This window comes from Lemur catta, chromosome 21, assembly GCF_020740605.2.
Source record: "Lemur catta isolate mLemCat1 chromosome 21, mLemCat1.pri, whole genome shotgun sequence".
NCBI lineage: Eukaryota > Metazoa > Chordata > Mammalia > Primates > Lemuridae > Lemur > Lemur catta.
Window position 1 is genome coordinate 31,967,804 of NC_059148.1, and position 23,560 is coordinate 31,991,363.

The following is a 23,560-nucleotide window of genomic DNA, read 5'->3' on the forward strand; positions in this document are numbered from 1 at the left end:
GCCCGCGGAGCGCTCACTTCCTCTGGCGGCGGCAGCGGGCGGAAGTACGTCAGTTGTTATCCGCTCCAGGCGCCGCGGCAGCCACCTCACGAGCCCGGTGCCCGGCCTGGTCGCCCGCCCCCCGCCCGCCGACCCCGCCGTCCGCCCGCCGGCCAGATCCCGCGCCGTGCGCATGGGCCGCGCCCCTTGGGGGGCGGCCGAGGGCCGCTGAGCGCAGGGCCCGCCCCCTCCGATGCGCCCGGCCCCCTGGGCCGGGGGTCCCGCGCCGCGCCGGGCCCGGGGCTGAGCCGCCCCCCGCGCCCGGCATGCCCGGCCCGGCCCGCCGCCCGCCGCCGCCGCCCACGGCCCGAGCCCGCGCGGCGCCCACGCAGCCCGGCGGCGCCGCGTAGCCGAGCGGGAGCAGCGGCCCGCGCGAGGCCCGGGCGCGGGGCGTCAAGGTCACCGGCCCGACGGGGCGCACGCCGCCGCCGCCATGGAGGCCAAGGTCCGCCCGAGCCGGCGCTCGCGCGCGCAGCGGGACCGCGGCCGGCGACGGGAGGCCGCCCGCGACGCCCGCGCTCAGAGCCCGTCGTCGGGCGACGAGCCCGAGCCCAGTCCCGGCAAGGAGAACGCGGGCCTCCGCGGCGCGCCTTCCCGCGCCGCCCCCGCGCCCCGCGCCGCGCGCCCCCCGCGCCGCCGCCGCCGCGAGTCCAGCTCGCAGGAGGAGGAGGTCATCGACGGGTTCGCCATCGCCAGCTTCAGCACCCTGGAGGCCCTGGAGGTAGGTGCCCGGGAAGCGGATGCGCCTCCGCCGAAGTTGGCCTGGGAGCGGCCCGGAGCCCGCCCTCGCCGCGGGGACCCCTGCGGGGAGGTCCTGTCCCACCCATCTCTCCTGCCCTGGGACCCCGGTCTCCGCCGCGCGCCCCGACTGTCGCGTCTGGAGGACCTAGCAGCAGCGGGTGGGCATAGGGGTGTTTTGAGCTGCAAGAGAAAAAAATATCTGGATTGTATTCTGAACCGGGGGCCGGGTGGCAGCACAATCGGCCTTTTTTCAGTTGTGTTTTTATGTTGCCAAAATATCGCTCTGTTCGTTGGGACGTGCTAGGAGAGATGGGCCGTGCTGGACTTCGTGGAGGCGGTGATAAAATGGATACTTTGAGGTTCTTCCTGTTCCTCCCTTCTCCTTCAGCAGGAGAGGAGGGTTAACCCTAAGACCCCTCTTGCTCACCGCTCCTTGCTGAATGGTTAATAGATTGGCAAAAAATATTGCTTCTCTGGCTGAGTTATCGTGGGCCATGTTTGCTGAGCAAATACTGCCCTTCTTGCCTGAACCCAGGTGAGTAGAGAAGGAAATGAAATGCTGTCAGAGAGCTGGCAAGTGGGGTGGGTGGGAGCTGCTGTCTCCCCAGAGCAGGCATGGGTGGAAATGCTGCCAGGGCCCTGGGGTCCTGGAACCCTCAGCTCCCCTACCCTCTGGGAGCCCAGACACCTCCAGCGCGGTGTGCCCCGTGCAGTGGCGGACCCTTGTCTGCTGGACTTTGGATCTTAGGAATCACTCGGTTTCCAGCTCTTCTTAACTTATTCTGGGTTTGGGAGCCCGGGGCCTGGGGTCTGCCAGTCTCAGGCTGAGGTTTGTGGGAATGGGAGATGTCTCCTGCAGGTCCCTGCTCTGAGTCCTCGCCAAGCTCTCACTCCAACTCTGGGGGCTGCTGGGGTCTGGAAAGAGCCTCAGGGTCAGATGTTGGTGGCCAGGCATGTGGCCCTGGGCCAGGTCTGCCGCCTCGTATCTGAGTGCATGGACAGAGGTGGGGCCCCTGTGAGGACAGGACAAGGGTGTTGTAGCTTGTGCTCACCACACAGCTTGGCTGTCCCCTGTCATGCACACCTGGGAGCCTTAGATGGCTCCTGGTGGGATGTGGTGGCCTCGTCTCCAGGACTGTTTTCCCCCTCCTCAGTGACAATGACATGGACTACGGTTTACTGAGCACTTACCACAGGCTGGGCCCTGGGCTAAGCTCTTGCACGCAGCGTATGAGACTGGTCACATTGTTCCAGACTTCTTGCCACTTTGCCTGCCCCATCCGTGTCCCCTGCCAGGAGGGAAAAACAAAAACCCTAACTGTGGCCTCAAAAGCCCTGTTCCCCCACGGCCTCTTCACACCTTGAGCTCCAGCAGGGGAGCCGGTTGGGTTTTCCTCCTGTTCTCGCTGACTGGCTGATGTTTGGTGCCTTCACGTCTCAGTGCAGATGTCACCTCAAGCCCCGTCTGAAGTGGCAGCCCTTGTCCCCACAGCCCCAGCTGCCAGTCTCACCCGCTTTCCCTGCTGCCGTTACCACTGTGTATCCCTGTGCTCTCGGCTCTCCCACGAGAACTTGTGAGCGGCCAGAGAGCAGGCACCGTGTCTGTCTCGTGTGTCTCCTGTGTGGTCCTGTGCCCAGGATGGAGGTTGCTGTGTCAGAAGTGTCCCATACACATTTGTGTCCTGAACGAGTGAGGAGAGAAGTCGAGTTTCAGGAGGCCTGGGTCACACGCCTGAGGTCCCAGGGTGCCAAGGTGGGCCTAGCCCATCTGGGTCCAAGCGCTCTTCCTGCAGCGGCTCTGACTGTCCACCTCCTCCGTTGGGTCACCAGCCCCCCGGCCAAAGTCAGTGGACTTTGGGGATTGTGTGGGTCAGACCAGCGCCCCCCACGCCCCACCCACCGTAGCGTGACCCGCCAGCTTCTGCTTGGCAGTCACCCAGCCACAGTACCTTCGGGGCGTTTCAGGCGCCTTTCTCTGCCCTTCTGAGGCTGCCTTGGAAAGTACGGGGCTTCTGGACGAGTCATAACCTCTGGGTTGGCCCAGAAGTGTCTCCTGATTGGCCTCATCTTTTGCTAAAGTGTAGTGGTTTTTCCCTGAAGTTCAGGTCATCTGTGTTCATGCCGGCAGCAGAGACTGACCCGGTCAGTGTTCCCTCTACCAGGCACCGTTCTGAGCTGCCCTTCACAGACCTATGGCCCACAAGGGAGGCTGGTTGTTGCCCCCATTCCACAGATGGGGACACTGAGGCACGCAGCGAGGGCAGCTGATGGCCCCAGCCTGTCCAGCCTGCTCTGGAGGCCTCTCACGTGGGACGCTTGAGGGAGATGCTGGCGCATGCTCAGGGCCACCAGGACTCCGGCCCAGAAGTGGGGCTGTCCCCATCCCACCTTCACTCACAGTCACTCCACCCCCAGGTCTTGGGGGCTGTTCCCACACTGGGACCTTAAAGGACGTGGCACCCCTGGGGGTGACATTTGAGAGTCAGAGAAGCCCAGTAACCCCAGAGGCTTGCTTACCCCGCGGGGCACGGCAAGGCCTGTAAACAAGCACAGGTACAGACCTGCTGGTGAGCTGCAGCCTGTGGGAGTGTCCTGAGGGTGTCAGTGCAGCCCCACCCAGATAGGCTTCCAGCCCTGCCCTGTCCCCTGGGGCAGGCCCCCCATCCCTCTTTGCCCTGGGAAGGCCCCTCCGTCTTCCCCCAAGCAGCAGACCCCCCTTCACCCCGTGTGCCCCCGGCAGCCCCCTTCGCCCCCCGTGCCCCCATTAGACCTTCACCCCCTATGCCCTGGGGAGAGCCCCCTTCACCCCCTGTGCCCCCATTAGACCTTCACCTCCTATGCCCTGGGGAGAGCCCCCTACATCCCCCCGTGCCCCCATTAGACCTTCACCCCCTATGCCCTGGGGAGAGCCCCCTTCACCCCCTGTGCCCCCATTAGACCTTCACCCCCTATGCCCTGGGGAGAGCCCCCTTCACCCCCTGTGCCCCCATTAGACCTTCACCCCCTATGCCCTGGGGAGAGCCCCCTTCACCCCCTGTGCCCCCATTAGACCTTCACCCCCTATGCCCTGGGGAGAGCCCCCTTCACCCCCTGTGCCCCCATTAGACCTTCACCCCCTATGCCCTGGGGAGAGCCCCCTTCACCCCCTGTGCCCCCATTAGACCTTCACCCCCTATGCCCTGGGGAGAGCCCCCTTCACCCCCTGTGCCCCGGCAGAGAGCCCGACTCCTCTGGCCGTGCCTCTGTTGGGGGACAGTGCCTGCCTCTTGAGTCAGCTGGAGATCTCCAGCCTGTGCCTGTGTGCGCAGAGAACACAGCAGGTGCTCCTTGATGTTGGCAGTGGTGGCCGTGGGCCGAGGGGCAGGGCTTGGCCTGGCTCAGGGTGTGTGCCCAGCAGCTGATGGCGCTGCGTGGGCCAAGCCCTGTGGGCCTGGGGGTGCAGGGGTGGCCTGGGCTCCGCCAGTCTGAACCGGCTCCCTCGACTTTCTGTGTCTCCATCTGTCTCACATGGAAGGGGGTGGCGTCTCTAGGTTTGGGGTGTCCCCTGGCCTCTGTCCTCTGTCCTCTGCTCTTGCTCTGGCCGGGGATGCTGGGGCAGTTTTGATGGATGGTTTTCGCTGTCCTCCTGTTTTCTGTGACAACTCTGTCTTCTGGTGGCACTGCCCAGAAGGGACAGGGAGCCGCCCCCCACCCCCCAGGGAAGTGCTGGGTGCTGCTGCTGGTCCCTGCCCAGGTCCCTCTGAGAAGGGCAGCTTCCCGCCTGTGGGGCTGAGAGGAGCGTCCAGGGCTGTGTCAGACGCCACCTCCCAGGTGGCCCAGGCTGCCCTCTGGCCACAGAACAGCCTGTGCCGGGCCCTGCATCTCCGGGTGGTTGGCCCTGGTCAGCCCAGCGGGCCCGAGACCGACGGCACCTTCTGTTCCCGTGTGCGGGGCCCGAGCGTGGAGTCAGGTGCTTGGCCGGGTGCTCTGGGCAGCAGAGGGGTGGCCAGTGTCTGGCAAGTGCCTCTGCCACCACCTCTGGGCAGAAACCGCCCTTCTGGTTTGACGTCTGTGACTTTTTTGTTAATTTGCTTTTTCAAACAGCAGATTGCTTTCACCTGGTTGAGAAAGCGAGCTCTGTGAAAAGGTGCGCTGGAGTGTCAGCTCCAGCCCCCGCGTCCTCCAGGTGACTGTTTCCTGGGTCTCTGGTGCTTCATCGCGGTGACATGGCCAAGTGCAGATACGCAGTCTCCCAGGAAGTGTGTACATGGGAACAAAAATGGAAAAAAAAGTGCCCAGAACACTAGCTGTGGTGGCCGGCAACTTCCCTTCTCTAATTCTGCTTCCACGTTCTCTGGTCAGCGCGTGTTACTTTTATAATCCCAGGAACACGCGCCTAAAACCCGACCCACCCTGCTGTGCACAGTAGCGCTTAGGAAGCCGCCATGGCCATGGCCGCAGGCGGGCGATCGTCCCGGGCGAGCTGTGATCTCTGCGGACAGTGACAGACAGGACCCTGTTGGGCGGGGGCGTGAGCCTGCAGGGCTTGGCCAAGGTGGGAGTGCGGGTTCTCAGGGCACAGCATGGGGGCTGGGGGCATCCAAGGCTCTGCCCAGCCCTGGGTGCAGCCAGGAGGTTCTGCTGTGTGGGCCTGGTGGGGGCTTCACGGCATGGTTAGGGTCCCCCGGGAAGGGCACAAGGCAGGAGGATCTGGGCTGGCTCAGGGCTGAGAGTGCGCTTGGCCGGGAGTGCATGTGCAGGGCCAGCGGTGCCACTTGGCCCTCCGGGGGCCCCTGAAGCCAATACTGTCGGTGGTGCCAGTGAGGGCCGGGTCTGTGCTGGGGGCCATGCCTGTGCCCAGCCCATACCCTCTTCTCATGGCTGCTTCCTGCTGTTCAGACAGGGAAACTGAGGCCCAGAGTCATGGGATGGGGTGCAGAGCTGAGCCTGGAACCTGCCTGTGACGGTCTTGGGCTGCTTCGAGGACGGGGTGAACCCAGTTCCTCCCAGACGGTCCCATAGCTGGGGGCTGAGGGCTGCTTGCTCGAGGGGGTGAGAGCGAAGTCCCCGGCCCCCTGGGCCCTGCCGTGGCTGGAGCAGGGCCTGCAGGCCTCAGGTCTAGGCCACTGCCGCAGGACAGTCCCCAACCCTCCAGCTTCTTGGGCCTGTCACTTCTCTGCTCCAGTTCAGGTCCCTCAGGGCCCTCCCTGCGGCTCCCACACACTGTGCAGGCTTTGCACCCTGGGCCCGGGTGTGTGCTGGGCCTCGGCCTGGAAGGTTCTTCCCCAGGCTCCCTGTGGGTCCCGTAGCCGGGAGCCTGACCCGACACCAGCACCTCCGTCCGTTCCTGTCTCGGCTCTTGTCCCCTTGTCCCTCTCAGGTCGGCCTTTCCCCTGAGGAGGCGTGGGAGCTTCAGTCTGTGCGGAGACCAGCCCTCCCGCGTGTGCGTGTTCCCTTGGGAGAGGAGTGGCCCGGGTGCAGCTGGCGTGTCCTGCGGGGTGGAAGGCTGTCGTGAGAGCCCTCCCTGCTGGGCTGGCGCTGAGGGCTGCTCCCTGCTGCTCCCACGTTCAGCTGGTCCTCGTGGTGTCTGTCACTCTGGGCGGAAGCCTCGTTCCATGGTCTCCGAGTGGCTGTTGCTGTTGGTGTAGGAAAGCCATTTTCCCGCGAACGTTCGTACCACAGCAGTTGGCCGCGTTCTCTCGTCAGCACTGACTGTCCCTCGGTTCTCTGGGGTCACGTTGGCCCTGGTGGCACCTGTCGGCAACCGGCGCTGCGCTGCTTCCCTCCCCGTTGGGCCCTCGCTGCCTTTTCGTGTCTCACCGTGTTGTGAGAGTCGGCATCTGGTCTGCAGGTGTCCTCCCCTCCCTCCTCGGGTTGGGAGGCCTTTGCCGTCAACTCCGGGTGACGTCCCGTGGGCGGCCTCGTGCCCGCGGAGCGCCTGCCGGGCAGCACCTTGCTCGCCCCGAGCACCATCGTGCCGTGCGTGCCAGGCGCTCCCTGAGCTCCGGCAGCGGCCCCTGCCTGGCCGTGGTGGTGGAGCCTCACCTCAGGTGGCTTTGCCGAGAGCTGGGGTTTCTGCCACCATACTTCCGAGAAGACCCGTCTGTGGTTGTCTTGTTTTTGCGGGTTCTGCTGCGATCGGGTTGGAAACTTTTCCTTTTCTTCTGTACTCTGGAATAGTCCAAACGGCATACACGTTGTCCACTTCCTCGCTACTTGGACAGGACTCTGGGGTGCCAGCACTCCGGCCCGTTCACCGGGGAGCGGTGAGCGTGGTTTGGGGCGGGAAGGAGGCAGGTGCTGAGGGAGGAGACCAGAGCGTGGGACGCCTGGCCAGGGCAGGTGGGGGGAGCCAGGCAGGAGCTGGCCCTGGGGGTTCGGGAGAGGGCAGCGAGCCGGGCCATGGCCACGAGCAGAGAGGCATCTGGCAAAGGGCGGCGCGGTGTGCCAGGGCCCCAGCAGCTCCAGAATCACAGTCGGAGGAAATCTCACGAGGAGCCCCCAGAGAGCCCACCTGGTGCGTGACCACTGACCCAGGCTGTCCCCTCTGCACCCGTCTGTCCAGACTCTGCCAGGACCTCCTGTGGCCTCAGCTCCTGCATATTTTAGGAGCCCACAGGCCTCGTCACCCTTCAAGGTCCCCAGGCCACCTGCCCTGCCAGGATGAGCTGAGCTGGTGACCCCAGGCTGCAGTCCAGGTCTGAGGCTGCCTGGAGGGACCCGGGGCGCCCTCCACGGCTGGGGCAGTGCTGGCCTGGAGATCTGACGCCTGTTCAGAGACCCTGGATGGCTCACAGCAAAGTCATTTGTCCCTAAACAAGGGACGGTGCTGAGAAGCCCCTGGGTCCCTGAGGAAGGACCGGGGCTTGTCACACATGTGCTGTGTGTGTGTGTGTGTGTGTGTGTGTGTGTGTGTGTGTGCGCGCGCTCATGCATGTGTGTTTGTACGTGTTAGTGTGCACACACACGTGTGTGTGCTGCCCCCAGATACCTGGGAAGCCTGTGGCGTGTGAGGAGGTCGTGCGGCCCTGGGTGGGGAGGGCCCGCTGCCGGCCTGGCCCCCCCTCCGGCCTGGCCCCCCCCTCCGGCCTGGCTCCCTCCTCCGGCCTGGCCCCCCCTCCGGCCTGGCTCCCTCCTCAGGCCTGGCCCCTCCTCCGGCCTGGCTCCCTCCTCCGGCCTGGCCCCCCCTCCGGCCTGGCTCCCTCCTCCGGCCTGGCCCCCCCTCCGGCCTGGCCCCCTCCTCCGGCCTGGCCCCCCCTCCGGCCTGGCCCCCTCCTCCGGCCTGGCCCCCCCTCCGGCCTGGCCCCCTCCTCCGGCCTGGCCCCCCCTCCGGCCTGGCCCCCCCCTCTGGCCTGGCCCCCTCCTCCGGCCTGGCTCCCTCCTCCGGCCTGGCCCCCCCTCCGGCCTGGCCCCCTCCTCCGGCCTGGCCCCCTCCTCCGGCCTGGCCCCCCCTCTGGCCTGGCCCCCCCCTCCGGCCCCCCCTCCGGCCTGGCCCCCCCTCCGGCCTGGCCCCCCCTCCGGCCTGGCCCCCTCCTCCGGCCTGGCCCCCCCTCTGGCCTGGCCCCCCCTCTGGCCTGGCTCCCTCCTCTGGCCTGGCCCCCCCTCCGGCCTGGCCCCCTCCTCTGGCCTGGCCCCCCCTCTGGCCTGGCCTGCAGGCTGGGGGCTGGTCCCTGGGGAAGGGCCGGGCTGTCCAGCTCCTTCCAGCACCCACGGCTGCCCCAGGGGGGGGCTCAGGGCCCTCACCCTGCTTACCCCCCGCGTGGGCGTGGCTCCCACTCTGGGCCCTGCGCTCACAATGGCTTGGGTCGTGAGGTCGTGAGGGCTGGGGTTGTTGGCGTGGAGGGTGTGACGCCCGGCGAACGTGCCAGGCCCTGCCACCGTTCCAGAGGCCCCCACGGTCGCCAGCTGCCTGCCAAGCTCCTTTCTGCCGGGTCTTGGCACGTCCCCCACTCTGAGCTTCAGGCCGGTTGGAGCCCATGGCGGGCGGGGCTGGACGCGGGGCCCACCCTGCTCATGGCCAGGGAAGTGGGCGGGGCCAGCCCTGCCTGTGGGCACTCGGCCTGGGCGGGTGGGATGGCCGGGCCAGGTACCCCCAACCCCGACGTGGGGCTGCAGCTCATGGGAGTCTGGGGTCTTCCGCTCTGTGACTCCAAACACCAGGGTCCCCTGGGAACTGTGGGAGGTACCAGTGCCTCTTGGGGCTGTGTGTGTGGTTGTGTTCTGGAAGGTTCCAGGAGCACTGAGGGCTGCTGTGCACGGCAGCTCCAGAACGACGCCTCCCTGTCCCGTGCAGCCGGGCGGCCCTCTGGTGGGATTCAGCAGCTGTGGCTCCCTCTGGGCTGGACCACGCGGAGCCGGACCCCCGAGCCCGCGTTCCAGCGAGGATGGTGCTCCGCTCCGGGTGGGTGGCGACGGCCGCTCTGGAGGAAGGAAGCCAGAGTTCCACCCCCAGCCGCGGTGCCACAGCGGTGGCCGCCCGGTGCGATGGATGGAGAGCCGTGGGTGCTCACCCACTGGGGGCTGGGCGTGGAGGCCAGTGGCACTGCCCAGGCCCGGTGGCCACCTGTCCACACCCCTCTCTGCTCCGAGCCCCTTCCTGCCCATGTTTGCATGATGGAGGCTCCTGCTGTCCCTTGGGTCCCCTGAGGACACAACTGGGTGGCACTCTGTGAGGCCTCAGGAGCCTGGGCTGCCGGAGCCACCTCCTTGGGAGACGGGTGGCCTCATCCGGCCTTGGCACCGCCCCCCCCCACCCAGCCCTGCTGCACTCGCTGGGGATGGATAGGCTGGGCCCGCTGGGCTCTGGGCTCTGGGCATGGCCAGGTGGGGGAGGAACCGTCCTTCCTTCCCCGACGCAGTAAGCATGTATTGAGTACCAGCTGTGTGCCAGGGGATAGATATGCCACGGGCCCAGCCACCAGTGAGTGTTGGGATGGCAGGCAGTAGAGGGACAAGAACAAGCAGGCCAGGTGGGCTTCACAGAGGAGTACAGAGCCACTCTAGGGCCCGTCAGGGAGGACAGGCATGTGGGGCAGTGGCTTGGCCAGGTTGAGTTTTGGGTTGACAGGCGGTGGCCGTCCGGAGGATGCTGAGGGGCTGGGGTGGGTGGAGGGCGGTCCCCAAGCTGGTGGAGTCAGGCGCTTTGGGACTAGTGACGTGAGGCGTTTGGTTCCAGTCCCGCGGGGGGCTGCGGTGGTGCCTGCTTTGCTGAGCAGGTTGAGAGGGAAAACTGGCGGGCGCAGGTGCGGCTCTGTTGGGTTCCCCAGAGCTTTGTCTGGTTTCTGGGGACAGCTGGGCCGCGGGAGGGCACTCAGGGTGGGCCGCGGGGCCCTCTGCAGCCCAGGCCGGTGTCGAAGGCTCCGCGCCCGCCTTCCCAGGGACAGTGTGTGTGGTGTATGTACATGCAGAAAGCCTGGGCTGGCTGGGTGGGGTCTCTGTGGCCCCAGCCCTGCCTCTTTACCGGGAGCTGCCGTGTCCAGCTTGGCGGCGTGGGGGGCAGGAACTGCCCGTGGACTCCATGCGAGCGAGTGACGAGGGCTCAGAGCCACACGTGGTGACCAGCTCCTGAGGCCAGAGGCGGTGCCTCCCAGTCTGTGCCAGCAGAGTCCCTCTCGCCCACGGCTGTGGGGGGCGGGCAGCCACGTGAGTCTGGGGCACATGCGTGGCCCTGCAGCGGCTGCTGCTGGAGCCCCAGCCTTAGCAGCAACCCAGTTGTGACAGTGACGTCCCAGCAGTGGTGGCAGTCAGGGCCTAGCTGCCGTCTCTCCACAATGCCGGGCGTGGCTCTTGGGCTTCACGAATCTGCTGGTCTCACCCTCTGGGCGGAACTGAGGCCCAGGGGGCTGAGGGCCCTGGTGCACCCGCAGATGTCTCCAGCCCGGGAGAGCCTGCCCACACGCGCATGGCCCCGGGCTCCCATCACAGGGACCCTCAGGTCCTCGATAGCCTCTCCCGGCTCAGCTGTCCCCTCTGACCCTCAGCCTGTGCCCACACAGCCTGCCCTTCCTCCTCCGTCCTGGGCTGGCATGGCCATGTGCCTCTCCCCAGGACTGTGAGGCCAAGATCCTGGCAGGGAAAGAGCCCAGGGGACATTGCCCAGGGAGGGGTGGCCCCTGATGTGGGCTGGGCTGCTGGTGTGGACGGGTCCCCGGGTCAGGAGGCCGGTGAGCTGTCTCAGCCTTGATTACTCTCAGGGCCAGCTCCTCCCACCAGGCCCCCCGCCCTGGGGCTGTCAGACAGCCTGTCCTCCCTGGTGCACGCAGACCAGTGCTCCTGGGTGAAGGCAAGGCCGACCTGCAGCTGCCACCGGGCCCTTTCACGTCCCAGGCCTGGTGGCTGCAGTGACACCCGTGCTAGCCCTGGGCCTCCCTGGGCCGCAGAAGACTCTCTGGGGTGTTGGGCAGCCCAGGAGTGACCGGCGAGCTGCAGCTGTCAGCCCCAGCCGTGCGGGCCCCGGACGCAGAGGGAGGGAGGCCGCCAGGCCTCAGAGACCGACCGGCTCCACTCCCCACGGGGGGCTAGTGCTCTGGACGCCTCCCCTGCCGTCGGGAGGTCACGGGGCTGTGGCAGTGGGACAGGACTCAGGCCTGAGCCTGCCTCCCTCCAGTGCTCAAGGCCTTGGACAAAAGTGACAGGTGCCGCCGTGGGCAAATGGTGGCCCAGTGGCCCCTAAGCGCCGCCCAGCAAGGGAGGCGCCAGGACAGGGGCTCTGGCTTCTGCGCCTTCCTCCCACCCGGCTGCGGATCTCAGCGGCACGGGCTTGTCCGGAGCGCCTTCCTGCCATCCCTGCACCCGGCTCCCTTTCAGAGGGTCACCTCCGTCAAATCTGAGTGACCTGGCTTCCCCCTCTTTCTTTTCCACTTGTGAGAGGGTTCACATGTACAAGAGGACGTAGGACCCGTGTTCATTTCACAGAGTTGACCACACTTGCATCTCGTGGCATCATCGGGGCCCGTGTCCCCTTGTGGTAACCACCATTCCGACTTGTCTCATCCCACCTGTGGCCTTGGTGCTGGCCAGTCCCCACCACAGGCCCTTCCAGAATCTTCTGTAGACCCCAGGTGGCTGGGGTCACCCCTGGGCTGTCTCCCCTGTGCTGCCTCAGCCCTCGTGGCAGCCCTGAGGCATCCCGGCCAGCAGGCTGCGGGCCACGTCCAGTGTGCACCGTGGCCTTGCGGTGCAGCGAGCTGGAGGGAGGAAGGGCCAGCCGGGCTCCCAGGTGCTCAGCGGGGCTGGGCCAGAGCCTCCACGCGGGCTGGCGTGCGCCCGTGCCCTCCAGGCGGACGTGGTGCCGGCGGCCGGGCGGCCAGCAGGGGTGTTGGCGGGTGGATGGCGGCAGGCAGTGGCCACCCTGCCGCTCACCCCAGCCCCGTCTCGGCCGTGTGCCCACCATGCCCGTCCTGGCACCAGTCCCCCTCAGCCCACGTCTGACGTGTCTCCAGGTGGCCACACAGCCTGGGGTCTTTCTGCAGAAGCCTGGTGGGCAAGTGCGGCAGGTGCTCGGCGCTCCACCCAGGAGACGGGCAGTAGCCAATAGGCGCCCTGGGCCTCTCAGCACCCCGGCTGCCCACCCGCTGCAGACCCCGGGCCCTGCCTCCCGCTCCTTGAGTAGCAGCCCATGTGCCGTCACCGGGCGCTCAGGCCCCGCGGCCAGCACCAGGATGCCTGCAGCCGCACTGGCGGCAGCCCTGTGCCAGCCTGGCTCCCAGGTGCCAGGCCCTTGCCAGCCGAGAGCTGTGAGCCTGCAGGACACTGTTCCAGATGCTTCTGGAGCAAGTGAGGTATTGACAAGGCCTGCCGGGGACAGTCCCCTCAGTGTGTGTGAAGCAGGATCCACGACGGCGGATGTGCCGGGCAAGGGGAGATACGGGGCCGTCACCTACCGGCGGGGTGTGAGCTGGGGGGAGGCGGGTCAGGGTGGCACAGAGTCCTGTCCCCACTTTCTTAGCTGGAGGGATAATTAGACACAGTCCCCACACCGGGGTCATGGTGGGCACTGCCCCATGGTGTCCCGGCCCATCTCCCGTCCAGCCTTTGGCCTGGCGGAGGGGCAGTGCAGGGTGCTTGGGGCCAGCTGGGTGCACCGCGGGAGCCTGGGCCGCGGGGGAGTCGCGGGGGCGCTGTGCTGGCCGGGCCGAGGCCGCCTTGCTGAAGCAGTGTGCGCCAGCAAGACAGGGGCGACAGGCAGCTGAGCCACCCACAGCCTCCTGCCCCCGCGTCGGGCAGCAACGGAGGCCCCAGGGTGCTTCCTGGCTGGAGGGGCTGGGCCACCACAGCCCCGTCCTCGTGAGGGGGAAGCCGGGCTGTGTGTGGAGTTGCAATTACTTTTGTCTCTCTGTGCTTGGTTTGCCGGAGTGCAGTTAGAAATTTCATTGATGCTACATAGTAACAACATTTAAGGGCGCTAAATACAGTCATGTAAAACTGCTACGGGGCGGTCTCGCCCAGTGGGCCTCCTGGGAGAGGATTAGAGGTTCGGGGCCCCGGCCACTGCGGAGGGTGCAGGGGTGGCCCCCAGAGCTGGGCGGGGTGGTGGCGGGTGCTAAGGACACGCATCCTGGGCAGTTATGGAGGCATCTCTGTGCCTCGGTTTCTTCATTTGATGCTGGGGTCGTCACAGCACCAATTTCACAGGTCAGGTCTGCACGTGTGGACGTTTGTCACGCGTTGAGCAGAGGGCCTGGCACGGACCCAGCACTCTGCGGGGAGCTTGAGGGACAGGCAGCACACTGCCCGCCCTGCCCCCGCGCAGGGGCTGCCTCGGGCACTGTGCCCCTCAGGCCCTCACCCCAGCAGGGAACAGCCACACTGCTGCCTGCCTTGGTGGCCTTGGGCAGGACGTCTCCAGCTTCTCTGAGCTGCAGCGCTGACCCTTCATGGTGGACGTGGAGTGACCGAGTGACTCTGGCCAGAGCAGGATCCTGGTGGCCCAGGCACGTGTGTTGGGGGCAGTGATGGGGCCAGCGAGGGCCCCACCGTCCTTCCGACAGGGCTCTCCGGGGCAGCACTGGGCTGTTGCTGTGGGACCCTGAAGCCAGCCAGGCGCCACCCACAGGTCCGCATGGCCCTGGAGAACCCCGGGTGGCTGTGGCCCCATCCTCCCCTGGCAAGGCCAGCCATCACTGTTCCAGGCCTGGGTGCTTTTCACGTCCTCTTAGAGCGCCAGGTGAAGGGTTGGCTGTCACCTGTGGAGGCTGGGGATGGCCCCACTGGCACCCATGGGAACTGTCTCTCCCCTCCCAGGTGAGCGCGCCGGAGCCCGGACTGGGGGCCCCCGGCAGAGTCCTTTGTGGAGGGCTCAGTGCCCCCGGGTGAGATGCTGTTCTCTAAAATGTTCCTTCAGCCACACGTGAGCCCCACCTGGGGCTGAGCGAGGGCAGGACGGACGGTGGACCAGACCTCGTCCTGTGCTGTGTGACTGCAGCAGGGCTGGGGGAGGGGCCCATGGAAATCTCTGTGTCTTTGAAAGCAAAGAAATGCCAGGACAGGTGCACAGAAAACGTGGCAAATCAGAACAGTTTGCTGCTGCCAAAGGCAAACGCCGTGGTGACCAGAGCGAGGGCGGCGTGGCCTGTGAGGCCAGTCAGGCCCAGGTGAGGGTTCGTCTGCCCTGCATCCTCCCCGGTCCCCACCAGGCATTCTGTGGGGCCTGCCTCTCCCTCTGTCCCTCCTGTCCTTGCCAGACGAGCCCCAGCTTGGTGCAGGTGTCGTGGTCACTGGAAAGTCACCCCGTATCCGTTCACACTTCTGTCCAAACGCTGCGAAAAGCTCCGTCCCTTCTTGGCTGCAGCATTTGCCATGTCCGGGCTCAGGCCGTCAGCCTAGCGAGATGGGCGGGGGTCCTGTGCCCGTAGCAGGTGGGGTCCAGACGGCCCTGCAGTGGCCCCAGCAGCTCCTGGGGAGTCCGGGGGGGCTGTGGGGCCGGGCTGGGCGGCCCTGTAGGGCCTGCAGCAGCAGAGTTGGATGACAGGGTGATGGGGACAGCAGGGGCCAATGCGTCGGCAGAGCTACCACGTCACCACACCTCTCCCATCGTTGTCATTGTGTCCTCACCGGAGGAGCAGTGAGTTTTCCTCTCCGGGAGCACCGTGGCCCCAAGCTGGGGCTGTCCTGTCGCCTGGCCCTGTGTGGGGGAGGAGGACCCCCCAGGCCCCTGTCCTCAGGCTTCAGTGCCAGTGTCCCCCCCACTGTTCCCCCTCGGGGAGGACGCCGTGCCCTGGTGGGCTGTCCTCACTGACGCCGCATCTTCTGGAGCCCACACGTGTGTGTCCCCTCCGTGCTGGTCCTGCAGCCAGGCAGGCACACAGTAGGCGCTCACTCACTGCTGGCTTGCCGAATGCAGGGGGGTCTGCCCATGGGCTCAGACAGCCGCGCTGGCTCGGAAGGGTTTGGGGTAGGGCGAGGGCTGACGGGGCCCAGGAGAGGCCAGCAGGAACACAGATGGCCTGCCCGTGTCCTGGGGTCTGGGGTTCGAGAGGTGAGCCACGGGGAGGGTCTTTGTCCTAAGCCACAGGCCCTCGGGCACATGGGGGGCACTGGCCGTGGGGTGTCACGGGGGGCACTGGCCGTGGGGTGTCACAGGGGTGCACTGGCCGTGGGGTGTCACTGGGGGGACACTGGGGGGCACTTCCGTGTGGGGTCACCTGGGGGTGCTTCCCCTGAGGTGTCCCTGTAGTCCCCGGCCCCCAGCCGCGGCACTGGGTGTGGCTGGCGCCTGGTCTCAGCAGGGCCTCCAGGGCTGAGGACTGGCCGTGCACTGCGGGCTGGGCCCAGGGGAGACGCCCTCCGCTGTGGGACCACCCACACCAGCCGTCTGTCTGCTCCTCCCACCTCAGAGGTGGCTTCCCGGGAGGGGCCCCTTCCCTTAGGCGTGGCCCAGCCTGAGAGCCTGCTTGGGGGCCCCAACCTGGCGGGTGCTGTCCCAGGCTGGGGGCCCAGCCCTGAGCGTGGCGTGGTCCTGTGGGGTGTCCCCCCCCAGTTAACCGCTTCCCCTCATCTCCCCGCAGAAGGACATGGCCCTGAAGCCCCACGAGCGGAAGGAGAAGTGGGAACGTCGCCTAATCAAGAAGCCCCGGGAGTCGGAAAACTGTCCCCCTGCGGAGCCGAGTGAGCACAGGCGGCCCCTGGAGGCTGGCAGCCCTGGGCAGGACGCGGAGCCCGCCTGCGACGGGGGCCCGAGGAAGGTCCCGCTGCAGCCCTCCAAGCAGGTGAGCGCGGGTCCCGCCCCCCCGGGAGCCCTGCACAGGGTCTGCACTCGACGCGGCAGGTGGCCCAGGGCCACGCCAGCACCTGGACACCACCGCGGCGGCCCCTGGGCCAGCCCGGTGACGCCCTCCATCGCTGTCAGGCTCGGGGTGCGGGGCACACGTGGACGGGGCTGGGTCACAGGGAGGCAGTGACGTGCCCAGGGCCCCAGTGGGACAGGGAGGAGCGGACGTTCGCTGGGCGGGGGCCACACTGATAGGCCGGCCCCGTTTCCCCTCTGCGTCTGCCAGGCTCCGCCGACGACCGGGTGTCCAGTGGTGTCCAGCGTGTCTGTTGGCAGCGTGGGGACCAGGTTCATTGCAGAGCACTCTCCTGCTGCGCCCACGGCGCCCTCGGCTCATGTGCGCGGCGCAGGGGAGGGGAGCGGTCAGCCCCGGTGGTCGCCGCAGGCACGTGACTTGTGGTTGGTGGTCCAGGTGCACGGCACAGCCGGGAAACAGGGCCCCACCTGCCTGGCTGGGGTCAGAGCAGGTGGCAGCTGGCCCAGGGCTTCTCCCAGCCTGGGGCTCTGTCCCGGCGCAGCCCAGCCTGCGGCTGCTTCCTCCTGGGGCTCCGCGGGCTGCGCCTTCTTTCAGAAAGGGGTTCTGTTTGGTGTGTCGGGCTCCGCTGTCGGCTCCCTCGGGACTCGGGCTGCTAGAGAGGGGCAGCATGTCTCCCGGGCCTGGGCTGGATGGGGGGTCCGCAGACGCACCTGCCCAGGTGGACACGTGCTCTTTCTTCCATGCAGGTGTGCTCCCCAGAAGGGGGGCCGCTCCCAGCCAACCACCGGGACCAGAACGGCCCGGCCCAGCGCCAGCAGCAGCTCCAGCCCAGCCAGCCCAGCCAGCCCCAGGGGCCCCCCCCAGCCCCGTCGGCACTCCCGGACCCCGGGCAGCCCTGCCAGCCCCGCCAGCCCCGTCAGCCCCAGCGGCCACCCCCGGGTCAGCGCACCTGGCCCCAGCGGTCACTTCTGGGCCTGAGACAGCCCTGCCAGCCCCGGCGGTTACTTCTGGGCCCCCATCAGCCCTGCAGACCCCAGCAGCTGCCTGCAGCCCCAGCTCAGCAGCGTCAGCCCCGGCAGTCCCAGCAGTCCCAGCAGTCACGCCGGGCTCAGCCCTGCCAGCCACGCGGGGCGCTCCCAGGCCTCAGGCAGTGCTGCCGGCGCCTGCGCTCCCTGCTGGCCCCGCGGTCCCTCCTGGTCCCCTGCCTCCACTGCCGGCACCGGCGCTCCCTGCTGGCCCCGCGGTCCCTCCTGGCCCCCTGTCTCCACTGCCGGCACCGGCGCTCCCTGCTGGCCCCGCGGTCCCTCCTGGCCCCCTGTCTCCACTGCCGGCACCGGCGCTCCCTGCTGGCCCCGCGGTCCCTCCTGGCCCCCTGCCTCCACTGCCGGCACCGGCGCTCCCTGCTGGCCCCAGGGCCCTGCTGCCGCTGTCTGCGGGCACTGCTGACCCTGTGGCACTGCTGCCGGTCCCGGCGGCCATGGGCCAGCCCCTGTCACTGTAGCCAGCCCAGTGGGGCTTCCTCAGGACAGTGCTGCCGGCCCCTGTGGTCCCTGCTAGCCCAGTGCCCTCAGTGCCAGCCCCCACGGCCACTCCTGCCCCTGCGACCACGCCGCCGGCCTGCCAGCTTCCTCCCGCGCCAGTGCTGCTGCTTCCGGCGGGCGTTCCTAGCCCCGTGTCAGTACGGCCAGCCCCGAAGGTCCCTCCTGGGCCAGCCCAGCCGCCCCCGGCAGTCCCTCCCAGGCCTCCGTCAGCCTCAGCAATTAGGTGAAGCCCCAGAGCAGCCTGGCCCACCCAAGCCCTCGCTGCTGGGCCCGGGACAGCCATGCCAACAGAAGCGGCCACTTATGGGCCCCGAGCAGCCTCGCCCACCCAAGCGGCCACTTATGGGCCGGGAACAGTCCTGCCGGCCCCTGCGGCCACTCATGGGCCCAAACCAGTCCTGCCAGCCCCAGCCGTTACTCCCCATCCCCGACCGCCCTTCTCTCCTGGGGCAGCCAGGCCTGCCCCGCCGGCCTCTCATGGGGCCCCCGTGCCGGCCTCGGCGGTCCCTGTTGGACCTGGTGCCAGCCCCTCAGCCCCAGCTGCTGGCCCTGGGCCGTCCCTGCCGGCCCCTGAGGTCACGGGGGACCCGCTCCTCTGCCCCCTGGGCGGCCCGCCAGGCCCCCTCTGTGAGCCCTGGAGCCTGATGCCTGTGGGGGCTTCCTTGAGTTGCAGACCCCCTGTGGGTGTGGGCCGGTCAGGCTGCTTCCCTGCATGCCTGAGACGCTTCGCTGGACTGGCTTGAGGCCTCCAGACGGGGCCAGGCGTCGCTGTGGAGACTGAGGCTCGGGCGGGGGTGGGGGCCCCACAGTGCCAGGATCAGGCGAGGCCCACGCAGCAGGAGGAGAGGAGAGGAGACAGCCGGTGCCGGGTGCCTCCCCCACCGGTGTCCCAGTGCTGCCACTCGAGGGCTGCCTGTGATGTGCACGCCCTGGGGAGGGCACACAGCCGCCTTCCGCCCGGAGCTGGCTGGGGGTCCCTCAGCGTCTTTGCAGGCCTCTGAGTTGCCGACACTGTCCTTGCATCTCTGAGTCTCTGTGCACACCTGTCCCAGGTGTGCCCCCTGTGCAGGGAGCGTGCGTGTAGGTGGTGTGTGTGTGGCTGGGTGGGAATGCTTTTGTTGGGAGGGGGTGCTGCCTGCAGGCCTTGCTTCTTGGCCGCCCCCCCCTCCCCGACCTGTCTGGCCGCAGTGTGTCCCCTGCCCCCAGCAGAATAGCCTGGTGGCGAGTTGGCCGCGGTGTGGGTTTGGCTGGAGGCCAGGCTCCGGGTCCCAGCCCCCCCAGCAGTCGGGTGGTGCTGGGTCCGTAAGCGCAGGAGGGCTGTCTGGTCCATTAGGAGGTGCTGGTGAGCGGAGGCTCCCGGCCCACCTCTCAGGACTCTGCCTCCACCCCCAGTGGGGACGCAGAGAGGGGCTGTCAGGGTCTCCAGACCAGGGAGAGCCCCAGTCGGCAGCCCCCACACTACAGGGCTGTCTCTGGGCGCCCACCTGTGGTCAGGGGCCGCACCCCGCCCCACCCAAAGACCCCGGGTCTCACGGCAGCCCCACACTCAGGTGTCCTGCGGTCCCGGGCACGCGTCTTGCCCCGTGAGGGAGGTGGTCTGTGCGGAGGGAGGAGCCAGGGAGGGGCAGAAGGGCTCTCTCTGTGTCCAGAGCCAGGGGCTCTGCAAAGGCAGCCCTCTCTGGAGAGCAGCGCTGGCCGCGTGGGTGCCCCGGGCTGAGGGGAGGTGGGAGGAGGCTCCCTGGCTGCCGACCCCCGGCCCCTCCCCGCTGCTCCCGAGGACCCCGCCCGCCACAGGGCAGGCCCCTTCCTGGGTGCTCCCCTGGGGCCTCCATCCCAGAAACGCAGGGCTTATTTTTCTGATTAAAGAAAATAAAAAGTGCCGTGCCACTATTTTTTATAACAGCATTAGTGTTTGTAATTTATATAGATGAGTGTGCGTCCTACCTGATTTATTCTGACAAATGGTTCTTACGCAAATGGACTTGATTCTTGTTTCATTAGTTTCCGACTGAACAGAGCAGGGACCTGGGTGTCTGCTCTGGCCCAGCCTGGCCTGGGGAGAGGGGGCTGGGGGGCACTTTGCCCCCAGGGTGGGTGCCCGGGGGACCTGTGCCCCAGGTGGGCCTTCCTGTGAAGGTGGAATTCAGACCAAGCCGAACCCGCCTCTCGGGTCAGTCTTGAAAGAGCCTTGCAGGGGTGGGTCTCGGCCCTCCTGGTGCCTGTCGGGGGCCCACAGGGAGCCTAGGGGCCAGGTCCTAGCCGTGGGTTTGGGGAAAGTTCCCATCTTGCTGTAATTACCTTCAAAGTCACTTGAAAGGGGGCTGAAACCACGCCAGGCTGCGTGGGGGCCGCTGACCAGGCCCCAGAGGGCAGCCCCTGGCTTGACACGCCCATGCTAGGAAAGGAGAGAGGGCTGTAGCCGGCGCCCCGGTTTCCGCCATGAGAAGCTGAAGGCAGAATTGAGCCGCGGGAGGAAGGAAGGTGTGGACAGCGGAGACCAGGAACCGGGAAACAAGCCGGGCAGGAAAGCCACAAAGCCGGAGTTGTTTCTTCAGAAACACCAACAAATTGAGAAATCCCTTGCTGGGTTGATTAAGAAGAGAACACAACTGACCGACACTAGCAATGAAGGAGGAAACGTCACCGCAGGTGCCACAGCGTGGAAGGGACCACGTGGGAACACTTTTGTTCCAGTAACTTAAGCGGCTTAGGTGAAGTGGACAATTCCTTCAGAACAAACTTGGGCAAGGCCAGGCCCGTGTCTGCCAGGTGGGGTCTCTGGACGCCCCGGCTCAGCTGTGTCCGGGCCCAGCGCAGCACCGTGTCTGTGGGGCGGCGTGTTGTTATTCCCACGCGGCTGAGGACGCTGAAGGAGAAAAGCAGCCGCTAAATAACGGGCCCAAGGTCAGCACAGGAGCGGCTGAGCGGGATTCAAACCCGCAGCCGCCTGTGGAATCTGAGCCTCTGCCGGGCCCTGGAAGGCGGCCGCAGCTGCAGCCTTTCTCTGCCAGCCTGTGCGCAGGCCTCCCGCCTCCGCCAGGAGCCTTCTGGAAGGTTCCCTCCACCCTCAGGGTCCCTGGTGGCCCGGCCCTGCCTCCTGGCAGCTCACGGACCTTTACTGCCTCAGCTGTGTCCCTGTCCCCGTGCCCTCCCCGCCCCCCGTGCTGCAGTCACCCTTTCTGGTCCCCCCTTGCTAGCGCCTCGTGCCCCAACTCCCGCAGGGCTGGGCCCCAGGCTGGCTTCTCTGCTGTCACTGTGTTGACTTCGCCGCGGCGACGTGTGCTTGTTTGGGGTTTTCTAATCACGGAAGAGACAGCCCCCAGACGGGCCGGGCAGAGTCCCAGTTGATGAGCATCACAGAGAAGAGCTAGCTGTGTGGCCTTGGCAGGCGCCGCATTTGCTCATCTGTAAAATGGGGTAATGACATCCCCCCAGGACTGTCAGAGTAGAACTGTCCCTGTCCTTAGCGCTGCTGTTAACAGGGGTCTGGCCCCCGCGGGCCGTGGCTGAGGGCCCTTGTCCTGAATGCCAGCTCCGTCCTCGCTCTGCAGCCCTCCCACGGTGGCACCTGTCATTGCCTTTACGGGGCCTCGAGGTTTTGGCTGGAGGGGTGCTGAGGGGAGGTGGGACCCCCTCTGCCTGTCCCGCACCCCACGCTTTGCGGACAGTGCCCGCGGCCTGCAGCTCCCCGCTCCTCAGCCGCCCTGAGCATGAGGTCAGGAGTGTGGACTTGGCGGCCTCGGGGAAAGGGCTTCTCCTTTCTGGGTCTCAGTTTCCTCATCTATAAAGTGGGGTGTTAATGACAGTGTGTTGGTCTTGGGCGTGTTGGGACGACACAGTGCGCTGATGTGCAAGCGTGTGCTGTCTGCACGGCTGCTTCTGTTGTCCTGAACTCTCAGACACTCCTCTTGTCCTCGGGGCCAGGCCGGGTCCCCTCACGGGGACAGTTGTGGCAGGGTCTGTGGGCAGAGCACTCAGCTGCTCAGTGGCTCCGACCTGGGGCCTGGGCCTGCCCCGTGGGAGCAGCAGGCGGGGTCACGATGCTGGAGCTTCCTGCCGCCAGACACGCGCCCCTGTGAACGGGAAGTCGGGCCGGCCCGGGGCTGGAGACAATGAAGAACGAGATGGGGACGCGCCCCGCCCCCCCCAGCCGCGGGCAACGCGGCGACTGCAGTCCCCAGCCTCGTCCCACGAGATGTTTGCACTCTGCTGTCGGCCCCTGCTCTAGGCCCAGGTACAGCAGTGAACAAGACAGGTGACTGTCCTGCCCCAGGTGGAGACGGCTGAGCAGACAGCAGTGCTGCCGGGGAGAAGGCCGAGACCGGGAGGAGCCCTCGTGTAGAGGACGTGCTTGTGGGGGGTGGCCTGAGGGGGCGTGGCCTGGCGCACACGAGCCGAGGGGCGTGGCCTGAGGGGGCGTGGCCTGGCGCACACGAGCCGAGGGGCGTGGTCTGAGGGGGCGTGGCCTGGCGCACACGAGCCGAGGGGATCAAGGCCTGGTGTCCAGTGTGGACCTCGCCCTCACAGCTGGAAACCACAGGGGGTTCAGGAGAGGGAGTGACAGGAGCTGATTTTTTTTTTTTTTGAGACAGAGTCTGGCTCTGTTGCCCGGGCTAGAGTGAGTGCCGTGGCATCAGCCTCGCTCACAGCAACCTCAAACTCCTGGGCTCAAGCGATCCTCCTGCCTCAGCCTCCCGAGTAGCTGGGACTACAGGCATGCACCACCATGCCCGGCTAATTTTCTATTTTTAGTAGAGACCAGGTCTTTCTCCTGCTCAGGCTGGTCTCAAACTCCAGAGCTGAAGCGATCTTCCCGCCTCGGCCTCCCAGAGTGCTAGGATTACAGGCATGCGCCACCGCGCCCAGCCTGATTTATGTTTTTAAAAACTCATGGGGACACCAGGACAGCCATGGAGGTGGTGACACCTCTTGGAGGCTGTTGTGGCTGCTCGGGAAGGAGGTGATAGGCTGAATTAGGTCATTAGCCTGTGGGACGGATGGGGCACAAACTGAGCAAGACTGAGTGACCCATCCAGGGTGGCCCAGGCAGCACTGGCGGAGACCAGCGGTCCCGCCCCAGAGCTGGCAGCTCGTACCTGCTGAGGTTCACTCTGCTGCGGTCTGGACACAGCTGCTGCTCCTGCCCCTCCCCCAGCAAACAGGACTTGGGCCTTGTGGGCACTCACCCCACACGGCTTGTGTCCCTAGGAGCCTGCTGGCAACACACCTCCTAGGGTCTTGTCCTCAACTCAGCCAGCGTCGCTTGTATAACCTGTTGTGCATCTCCATGCATTTATTTACCCATTCATCTGTGCATCCATCCATCTATCCACTTAATCTATCCACTCATCTACCCGTCTGTCCACCCACCCAGCCTCTCATTCATCTACCTGTCCACCCACCCACCTACCCACCCTTCCATCTCCCCATCTGTCCACCCATCCATGTGTGTGAACCCCAATAGAAGAACGTCGAGGAGCTCGAGGGGGTGCCCAGCACTCGGAGGGCAGCATCTTGCCCCCTTGACACTGTGCTGACTCTGGGGACGCGTGGTCTTTCCCAGACACTGCCTGAGCCCTCCTCGCTGTGCCCACCGTGCCAGGTAGGCAGGGATGAAGGGCAGCCGTCGCCTGCTGGGCACTCTCAGTCTGACGCAGGGAGACAGACAAGAATCCCACGTCACTTTCGGGGGCACACTCGGGACTAGGAGAGCCCGACTAGCATGGGGAGCGGATGGAGTATCAGGAAGAGTTTCTGAAAGAAGCAAGGCCCGAGCTACACTGAGTAAATGTCAGCCCAGAGAGGGGAGACGATGCTCTGCCCACACCGGGGTCCGCAGCGCCGAGCGCTGTGGGGTCCGCTAAGGCTGGGCTGCAGTACCCGGCTCCGCCAGCAGGGGCCGCTCCGGCTCCGCGTCCTCCGCGCCCGGCGGCGGCCGGTTCTCCGCGATCCCGGCGCTGTCGGGGGAGTCGCGGGAGGCGGCCCCGCGGGCTGGTCGGGCAGCCTTGCTGCGGT

The 23,560-nt window shown here is 66.8% G+C and overlaps 1 protein-coding gene across 1 annotated transcript in view; it reads left to right on the plus strand.

Annotated features, from left to right (window-relative positions):
* Positions 1-472: 472 nt before the first annotated feature.
* The window catches only part of FBRSL1 (fibrosin like 1), a 66,042-nt gene continuing 42,954 nt past the window's right edge, over positions 473-23,560 (plus strand). The window contains 2 exon segments of the mRNA XM_045534141.1: positions 473-760; positions 15,765-15,965. Coding sequence (XP_045390097.1) covers positions 473-760; positions 15,765-15,965 — 489 coding nt within the window.